Source organism: Apodemus sylvaticus, chromosome 22 (assembly GCF_947179515.1).
Source record: "Apodemus sylvaticus chromosome 22, mApoSyl1.1, whole genome shotgun sequence".
NCBI lineage: Eukaryota > Metazoa > Chordata > Mammalia > Rodentia > Muridae > Apodemus > Apodemus sylvaticus.
In genome coordinates, this window is record NC_067493.1 from 10,149,179 (window position 1) to 10,159,856 (window position 10,678).

The 10,678-nt window shown below is 42.3% G+C and overlaps 1 protein-coding gene across 1 annotated transcript in view; it reads right to left on the minus strand.

The window, feature by feature from the left end:
• The window catches only part of LOC127672339 (uncharacterized), a 77,447-nt gene that overhangs the window by 58,153 nt on the left and 8,616 nt on the right, over positions 1 to 10,678 (minus strand). Inside the window, exon 2 of the mRNA XM_052167433.1 lies at positions 7,936 to 8,024. Coding sequence (XP_052023393.1) covers positions 7,936 to 7,972 — 37 coding nt within the window. The 5' untranslated portion in view covers positions 7,973 to 8,024. The remainder of the gene's footprint in view (positions 1 to 7,935; positions 8,025 to 10,678) is intronic.

A 10,678-nucleotide genomic window follows, 5' to 3' on the forward strand; every position in this document is an offset into this window, starting at 1 on the left:
ATAATAGTAAAAAATCCATAAATTGATGATGCTAAAAGAAACCGTGTATCCATATAATGGGGTATTATTAATGTACATTTTAAAGGGTGATTACATGGTGGTATGTGAGGTATCTCACAATAAAGCAGTTAAAACTAAACCACTAGGATTTATGTCACCAAGCAGTTGTGGAGAGGCAGCCATAGAGATTACCAAACTGGTTGTTTGGCTAATAGGAATGAGCAGGCAGTGCCACAAAGAGAAGGAAGTGTATGCACAGAAACGCCGTAACTGAAGCCATTATAGTGTATGCTCACTTTAAACTCTGCTTTCCAAGGCAGACATCCCCAAACACTGAGTGGGTCAAGATTAGACACCAGAACCAATGGCATTCATGGTGATTCCCTGCCTTCTCCTCAACAATGAGGCTGAGCTGGGTGGCTAGTGAACCCCAGGGACCTGCCTGTCACTGCCTTCCCAGCCCTGAGAACAGCAGTGAAAGGTGCCATGCTGGCTGGCCCATTATACATGTTGGGGAGCAAGGTCAAGTCTTCATGCTCCTGTGGGAGGCGCTCTACCAACTGAGCTCTCTTCCAGCTCTGAGAGTTCATTATGATGTTTAAAATGAAATCTTTTCCACTCTACATATCCAAGTATTTGTCTTTATTATTATGTGAAAGTGACCTGTAATCATTCCTCTTCTCCTCCATATTACAGCAAGCATGAAAACACATGTATAAAAACCAGGTGATAGCCACACTGTGCTATGGCAGCCACAGCAAAGCAGGAGCACAAGGAGATTCACGTGCTCCATTTTAAAACCAGATTTATAAAACATACAAATCCCTGTTAAAACATTTTTCACGATTTTGCAGTGAAATTGTAAAAATTATGAGAGGTAAGTAACATAATCATTCACATATCTTTATTCCATACAAAAATAGTTGTAATGCACCATAATAGTCATCAGAAATAACATTTTCCCCTCCGAGGTTAAAGGAGAAAACAAGACTTTCATTCCTGTCGAAGGTATTCAATTTTCCCCTCAAATGAAGTTTAGATGAAAACAATGGGACTGACAAGCTCCACAAGGCAGATCTTGGCAACTCTCAACTCCATCTATCTCCTTGGCTGGTTAAGCAACATTCCTTCACTAACTGTTGGTCTTCGCAATAACTCCTACAAAGCTCATTACTGCCTCTGACAGCCTATCCCCCATGTTGCGCATTTATTCCTGGGATGCATATCAACATGTGGCACATGTCCTTGACATGCCCAGAAGAGCTGCACCCCAGGACAGCAGCATGCACGACAATAGTCTCCACTCTTGCTTCTTTGTGGTTGCTGGGATGTAACGGAGAAATCTAATAACTGTGACAGTGGGGCCTTTCGGGTTCTCCTTGCCTTTGCAGACAGGGAAGCTGCACAGACGCTAATGAAAGGTTAAATGAATAGGGATAGCTGACAAGACATACAATAAAGAAGGAGCTTGGTAACCCACAGATACTGAGCAGAGATCCTTGGCTCAAGCAGAGAAAAGACAGCACATTGCCGAGTCACAATATTTAAAACAGCTTGCTATACACAGAGGCTGTGTGTCTGGGTACACATCTGGCTTTGGACTAAGGGGAAAAAAGATACTAAAAAGGAATTTCAGTATGGGGCACTTTTGGCAAATGTTAAGGTCATAATAAGAGAAAAATGTTTTTGTGTGGGCTGTTACATCTCTGTACTAAACACAAAGAGCAGGGACAGTGAACTCATGAACCCCAGGTACAGGACAATACTGTACATTTTGATAAGTCTTAAATCCTGTATGTAGAAGACAGACTTGACGTGATTCTCACTGGTTACACACACATGCAGTGACTCATTTAGCAGTTCCACATCCTGCCTTCCATGTGGAGGGATCCCTGATACTGGAGTTCTGGTCCTTAGCTTGTGTAATCGGTTACACTTCAACTGAAACCCGCAAGTATCTTGGACTCTGTAAAACTGCCAGCAGTTGCTATAAAGAACTTACCAGGCTGGCAATTTGTAAATTTCAAAACAAAGACCTTATAATTTCAAGGGGCTACAACTGTGAAAGCGCTTTAACCAGAACTCTTGGTTGCAAAGCTTAGCTTTGGCCTGTCTCCCCACACCTTCAAGGTTGTATTTCTGTAGGAACAAATCCTAAATCAGTAGACCAAAACAATTTAAATTACTGCTGGAAAAGTGAAAATGCTCTAGAATGTCTAAGAAACTGCAGTAAAAAGGACAAAATTTACATTGTCATATACATAATTTCTAAAGAAAATGGTACACTTCTGTTTTGGCAACAACTTTTAAAATGACATGTCTGTATTACTGCTCTTATGCATATTCATGAGTTAGAATATAGGCTCACAACAAATGGTAAAGGAATACTGAGAACGTGTTTTAAAACAAGGGAGGCTCTTTGAACACCCAAATTAAATTATAGCTGAACTTTTGAGTGGACTGAGGGTTCTAATAAGCAACAAATAAAGACTTTCATTGGCTAGCAACACAATGAGAGCTACTGTGCTAAGAAGACAAATCTGGGCAGTTTATATCCCTGGATATAAGATTTACTTAAATAGTAAATAAATGTCAAAGTAACATCCCTAAAAAGTAATATGTAAATAATGAAGATCAATCACCATCACTGATTATTTAATACAAACATATCACAAATGTTACTGGTTGGACTGATTAACAAATGCCAAACAGGAAGTAAGAAAACATTCAACTCTGATGTCTAAATGTAGCTTATTTACTGATTAAAAATATACCAAGTTTTAAAATGATTTGCCTTCTATGGTGACAACACAAAGCTTCCTTCTTTTGAAGGAAAGTTTTCTCCATAATCTGGAGTTGAATGCAGAACTACTTGGAAACATCATCCACAGGGAGAAGTAGCTGTCTCGTGACCTGGAGTAGGGTAGCGTGCTCCTCAGTGGCTGGATGGGAAGCTGCTTTTAATGGCACCTGGAAGGTGGGCCTGACAACCTGAGAAGGGCTCCTTCAGCTGGCACACTGGCTACACAGTCTCAAACACTCAGAATGTTTGGTTGCACCTTACAGCATTCAAATCACCTACAAGGTAGTCCTAGAAAGCTTAGCTGATTCCTTAACTGTTTTCAATGGAAATTCTGTTGCTTTCACCACTGTGTACACACACACTGTGTGTGTGTGTGTGTGTGTGTGTGTGTGTTCGTGTGTGTCATGTGTCACCTCCAAGCCTAAACTCTAAGCCAGTTATTGTGCAACATTCTGACTGCCAGAGTTCTTTTTTTAAAAACCATAAGTATATCTAATAAAATCATGAGGCTCCCTCTAGCTCTTTAGAGAGCTTACTAACCAGCTATACTATGTAACTCCTGACCAGCAAGAGATGTTGCAGGAGAACAGCCGTTTTCAACTCTGTTTCTTGACAGGATGCAGATGGTAAATGAGACCATCTGCAGAGGAATTCAGAAAGCACCGCTCCTTTATACATTCATCACGTTAAGACTATTAATTGCTCCCAACCTAAGCTTTATGTACAAGGGCTCTATAGTGAAACTGAAACCTGTATCAACTATGCTCACCTTGTATAAAATGAATTTAAATCTCAAAAACCAACATGTAAGCATTTCAAAGAAACCCAACTTGTAACCTGCTCTCAATTTTAAAAGCCTACCTTTAAATTTAAAAAGGAAAACCTCAGAGGAGAGAATAACCTGATCTATGAACAGGGTGTCTGTGGAATTTATGTAAAACAAAGATACTGATGGTAATTCATAGAAAAAATCTTCATGCACCATAATAATTATACACAATCCTGTTAATGACTTTTTATTGTTTAATCTTTTCAGCAATTCAGTATTGAATATTTGGGAATTGTACTTATTTAGAAGACTATAAATAACATAGTTGCAATATGCCATTGATGTTTTGTCCGTCTTCCAATAGCCATAAAAGCCACTATTACCCTGGCAGGTCAGGCCAAGCAAGTGAGTGCGAGCATTGCTAAATCAAACTCTTTATCCTTGCTGAAACCACCTTTCAAACATTTACAAAATATTTAAAATAGCCCTGAGGCTTAACTCTAAATTTAAAGTAAGGGAAACCGCTAGCTTCATCACCTACTTTGGACTCCCTTAATCTAGGAAATATTCCCAGGAACAACAAAAAAGAATAGCTCCCTCTCCTCTCCCACCCCCACCCCCCCTTTTTTTTTTGCCAATGTCCAATTTCTTCTTTTCTGAAAAGTTGTATTGTCCAATTTAAGTTGCTCTGCTAATTTCAGTCCCTCAAGGACTAACTTGGAAGGCAAATAAAATACAAGAAAAGATCAATTTGCTGGGAAAGATCAAATGAGAAAACTGTGGGGACAGCACCAGGTCAGCGCATGGAGAACTAAGCAGACCTGTTCTTCATTAACTGCAGCTCTCTGGGGACATCACACACTACCTGTCCGTGGGCTTTATTGAACCATCTAACCTGCCTCTCTGTTCCATTCTTCTGGGCCCAAGTGAATCATATCCTGCTGCTGACAAGTTAGCAGGGGACTGCGGCTGCAACATGAAAGTACTTTTCTTTCTTGTCTAAATCAGGCAGATTTTTGAAATGACAACACAGCACTGACTCATGACATGGCAAGATGAAATGAGAGGACTGGGCCGGTCTTGGAGCTCCACTGATAAAAGTAATCAAATGACACTCATGGAATGCAAATTGGCATTCTTGACTGCAGCAATTGCACAACCAAGAAACATCCCTGACAGCAAGCAAGATTAGGACAAAATGTTATGTGAAGCACTGAACTCAGAAACTCTCACTTGAAAATTCAAACTGTAATACTTACATTTTAATATAGCAACAGTCAGCCCTGCTTTTTGCCTGCTCCTTTTTGTAATCACATATCCCTGCCTGACAGATAACTCACATCTCAGGCAGAAGAGGGTAAGTCAGGTATTAGCAATACACTACTACTATTAATATTTCCTCAATATTTTTAAAAGTCACATGAGGTTGGTTTTTACCCAAAGTTTTATATACAAACCCAACTTAATATTCTCAGAGGATTAGGGGGTCAAGGCATTTCAGACATGCTTCCAGAAAGATCCTCTACACAAAGTTCACATTCAGGTTTACTAGCCCTTCCCTCAGGTGAAGACATTCCTATGCTTTGGTAAAGTAATTAGCAGTCTGGATTTTAAATCCACTGCTCTCCGGGAACAGAAAGAGTACCTACAACTCAGAACTTCATTAAAACTGAACAAGTTTAAATGAAACGGCTGCAAATATGATATAAAATACAGAGCCTTTAAGGGCTCACAAAGGATTCTCGTGTGGATGATTCCAAAGAGCGAAAGGAAGTTCTATCAAACTTACACAAGGCTTAGTCTAGAGGAAAAGTTCAGAGCAGAAACACTTAGTGTCAGAAATAAATTCCACCTAAAGCATGTGTGTCTGTGCACAAAACCATCTAAACGTGCAGAATAGAAAACGGTGGGAGACAAATGGACTTAGCCACCGCTCAGTGATTAGTATATGGGAACAGCTCTGTTCACAAATAGTAACACTGGCCAGGGGAAGAAAAGGCATGCAACTGGCTTTTATAATGTTCTGTAAAATGCAGTTACAAGAAATTCTCCAGCTCTAAGCAGATACATTTCATATTTTGTTTTGATCCTTCACTTAAACACAGGATCCAACAACTACAAGTGTTCAAGAAGTACTTAAAAATTAATAAAACAGGTCACTTTCTGCCACTATAATCCTGGGTACACAGGACTATTTTATGATGTCTTTTGTACATCAGTTTTACAACAGCTTGACTCTAGGGTAAATGGGATGCATCATAAATCGCACGCTGCTTTCAAAACCTCTTTAATTTCTGTCAGCATTACTGTAACCGCAGTCCTAGGTGCATTTTGTACGTGTGTGTGTGTGTGTGTGTGTGTGTCTGAATTTGACAGTACCATCTCCTACATTCCAGTTGTGACTTTGATCTCTGAAACAAGAGATGTCACATCAGGGGGAAGGGAAGGGGGAAAAATGTCAACCTGCTATCACCCCGTTTCTTATACATCCCATGTACACAGGACCCACTCTGTATCTGAGCCCCCAAGTGGGGCTAACAACAGCGACACTGGGTGGTAGGGAACTCCAAGAAAAAGCGTGGTCAAGCCCCATTTCTAACAAATGAGCTCCCAAAAGCAGACAGTGCTTCCCAGCTGCAGAGAAGCCAGTCCTTCCAGGGGTTGTGCTGGAGTCTCCCTGTGCTGTGCCATCCCGTTTCCTCCACCACTTGGCACTTACAAGTAGTTGAGTTTTGTTTGTTTGTTTGTTTGTTTGTTTGTTTGTTTGTTTTTTAATCTTTGCCTCATCCCACTGGAGATTCCGTCTAGTTTTGTCCTGAGCTCCAACACCACTGTATTTTTTTTTTTTAATTCTGCCCCCCTTTCACGTCTCAAATCCTTCCGTCCATTCGGCATGTATGTAAACGCAGTGAGCTGGCTGCTTCAGAACCGCACTTCAGGAAAGCACACACGTGTCTGTCTAGCAGGATATGACTGGCCACATCTGCGTCCTCCGCAGCCGCTCGGGCATCGCTGCGGTCCCCACGCAGGCCGCGCCTGGGCCCCCTGCACCCTCCCTCCCCAGTGCCCAGCCGCAGCTCGGGGCTCTGAACAGGCCGGCAAGTTGGGAAAGTTGCCGCGGGATCCGGCAGCTCCGTGTATCCCAGGTCCCCGCGTCCCGCGCCCTCTGGAGTCCCCAACTGCCCGCCTCTCACCTAAGGCGCAGGGAAGCCCTCGCTCCCGTCTGCCCGCCCACCCGCCCGCAGCCACCTCAAAAACTTGGGGCCAAGTTGAGGGGTGGGGGTGGATTTCGGGAGCGCCGCCGGCTGCCCGCCTCCTCGTGCCGCCGCACTAGAGGAGAACGCGGCCCTCCGTGGCCCCGGGGCGTCCCGCCCGGCTCTGTCCCCACCCAATGCAAACGCAAGCAGAGAGGAGGTAGAAACTTCTTACCGTCTGGGCAAGCTGGTCCTCAAGTGCAGCCCCCACCTCTTGGTCTCCTCTTAGTGGCCGCGCCCCTCGGCCGCCTCAGCTCTCCACTCGGCCTGCTCCCTCCCCACCTGGCCGCTCCGGGCCATGCTCGCTGCCCGCGCCACTCCCCACCCGCCCACGCGCGTGCACTCTCGCCGCTGCCCCTCAGCGCTCAGGTGACTGATTTACACCCGCGCCCAGGGTCGCGCTCGCTCCCTCTAGCTCAGAGTTGTCCCAGGAGGGGGGCTGCTGGCAAGGCGAAAGAAAGCCACAGCGCGCGCGCGCGCGCGCGCGCGCGCGCCAAAGCCACAGCGCGCGCGCGCTGTGAAAACGTCTTCTCTCTGGCCTGTGCATGTAAAACCCCAGATTTCCCACCTGTCTTAGCCTCTCCTTTATATGTGTTCAGGAGTGGTTCCATCTATGAAGTGAAGATGGCGATGTGTGTCTGTGGGGGATGACGTGTGCTCTGTAGTGTCATGTGTGAAGTTCTGTGGTGTACGTGTGCTTCAGAGTGTCATGCTTATCAACCTTGTGGGTTCCAGAGCCCACATTATGGAAAAAAATTACAAAAAAGCTGAACCCCAAGAGGAGAAAATCTCTGTTAATATCGGTTATCCTACTGAAAAGTCTTGAGAAACTGTGAGTTCTTGCCATCTCAGAAAGCAGGATGACTTAAACACCTATCATTACAATGGCCAAAACAAAGGTACCACTCCTTGTCTACCGGGGTGGTAGATGAAAATCCATGCTGAGCCTCGGGAAAGGAAGCTGAGCTGGACTCTCCCACCAAAGAAACAACTACCTCCACAAGGCAAGTATGGGCATTCCATGGGGAGGAAGAGGTCCACCTCCCGATTTTCATCTGGCCTTGCTCCCATGTATCAAGTTAATGTTTTAGCTCAGTGAAAGTAATTACCAGCCAGGCTCTGCAATCCATCATTCACCCTGGGCATTCCTGCTGATTCTTTCTTTGGTCTCTAGGACCCAAGAATCTCTTCTGTTGATCTGTAAGTGCAAAGGAAAGGTTTGGTTGTTACTAGTTTCTTGCTATTCTAAATTTCTGCCAAGTAATTAGACTAGAAAATGAACTATTTTCAAGTTTTTTAATTGAAGCTATGGGGGTTAGAGTAGTCATAGCCTCTAACAAAAATAAGATTAAAACCATACATCTTTGATGCCCCTCCTCCCACACACACACCTCTTCCAAGTAGAATGGACAAATGTAATCTGACTCTAGACAGTGAGCTCAGGGACTTGATCCAAATCATCCTCCTTCTAATTTAGGTCATTTGGCAAGAATACCTTAGTAAATTAGCAAACTGCATATAAATTTACAAAAGGTATTCCTATATCCTCATATCATCCAAAAGAAAAGCATTATTGGAATCCTCACTGCATAGACAATGAGTGGAAAGTTCAGAGGTTAGATGCACTATCCCCAGGAACACATTTCACAGGTTACAAAACAAATTTACCCACTCAAAACATTAGGCTTCTATACATCTTTCCACTTAACTATAATACAGGACAGCTTACATGAGTTCTAACCAGGAGTAATATCCAAAATTGATTAGCTCTTTGGCGTTCATCACACACTAGGCATTGTTTATTTTACATACTCCACTAAACTACAGACGTGACAAAGGCATTCTAAAATTCCCCCTCAATGCTGCCTACCATGCAAGTCTGTTTCCTTTACATAAGTACATTGATTAGCAATATAAATACAAGTAAATATAATAAATTTATAGATACATATGTATGCATATAATATATAAAAGACCTATGTCGTAATAATCACAGTAATGGTAAGTTAAAATACATCAGTTTAAAACATTCTGTTTTTGGTGATCAGAAACCCTATGGATATAGGATCTGTGGCTATACACACTACCAATCTAAACATCAAATGGCTGTGTGTGACAGCTAGCTTGTTCAGACAATGCTTCATTTGACAATGGACCATGAGAACACGGTGGTCCCACAGACTGACATGAAGCAATTTTTATAAAATGATCTAATGTACACATAGTTGAAAAAGAAAAAAAAGAAACTGAAGGACAAGAAAACAAAGGCCTTATTGTTGGAGCAAAATATTGATGGTAAATTATCTGCTTACAAATAAATCTATGATTAAAAAGAAGAAGGAGAGAAACCAGAAAAACTACTACAGACACATTTGTGCCTGAGGAGGAGGCAGTCCTCAGAAGGGCTTGAGAGACGGTGCTAAGCAAATGGGCATCTTCATCTTGTCACACCCACGGACGACTTTCCAGGATGACAAGATATGATTCTGACATTGTTTAGACTTCAGCTCTTATATTAGCTTTTAATCAGAAAAAGGTTTTAAATAAAAAATGTCTTGACAACAGTCAAATAATCTTGTACAATGTATCCATATATTAATCTAAGTATAAGATTCAAACATTTAAAAATAAGTTTTATAAAATGCAAAGATTCAGTAACTTGATTAATTACTAAAGAACTACCCAGTACTCCCAGAGCTCCGAGGGACTAAACCACCAACCAAAGACTATACATGGAGGGACCCAGGGCTCCAGATGCATATGTAGCTGAGGATGGCTTGTTGGACACCAAAGGGAGAAGAGCCCTTGGTCCTGAGAAGGCGAGATGTTCTAGTATAGGGGAATGATAGGACAGGGAAGAGGGAGTGTGTGGTTGGTGAGCAGGGGGAGGGGGGAAGGGTTAGGGAGTTTTGGGGGAAAGCAGAACCAGGAATGGGGACAACATTTGAAATGTAAATAAAGAATACAACTAATTAAAAAACCGATCTACGTGCAGAGAGCTTACAAAGTCTACAGTAGTTTGTTATAATGCCCCAGGTCCTCAAAGTCACACACCATTCACTCACCAACTCACCACGGCTTTAGATTTGTAAACTCCACTCATAGAAGTGCACCCTATGTATGCTTGATTTTCAGCATCTCTACTGTGTTCTTTTTGTATCTTTTCTGTGTTCAGATGTTTTTAAATATAAAAATATCTGTTCTGGTTGGCTACAATATGCAGAACAGAAATACGCTGTATAGTCTTGTGACTTAGGAGCAAGATAATGTATCACATAACCTTAAGGAATAGGCCATACCATCTAGGACTGTGAAGATTATTCAGTGATGTTCACATAACAATTCAATCTAAATGTCCTGGCATGTTCCTGAGGTTTAGCGACATGAGAGCACAAATAACACCACACCTCTCTTTGTCATTGAATGAAACCAAGGCACCAGGATCTACAAACAGAACAAGCAACATCTTCTTTGGTGTATAAAAATTAACTTCATTACACATACTATTTTTCTTATTTCCACTCTGTATAATTATACACAACCTGAAAGGTGTGCTAAAAAGGAAGAAGTCAGCCGTAATCCCAGAAATGAGAGATGCTGAGATCTGCTTTTCTTCCTAGCCATTTCCTCTGATAGACTATTCAAAATACTTCCCTTCCCACAGAAAGCTGGAATACTATCGTGATGGACAGTAGTAAGATAGATAACACAGTCTAGAAGAAATGGATTTCATTGCACTTACAGCATTGGTTCAAACTCCTAACTAAAGATACAAGGCAAACTGGAGGATCTATGTATTAAACTCCTTTGGAAAACTAAGAAAGGAGGCAACCTAACTACTCAAGTGTGACA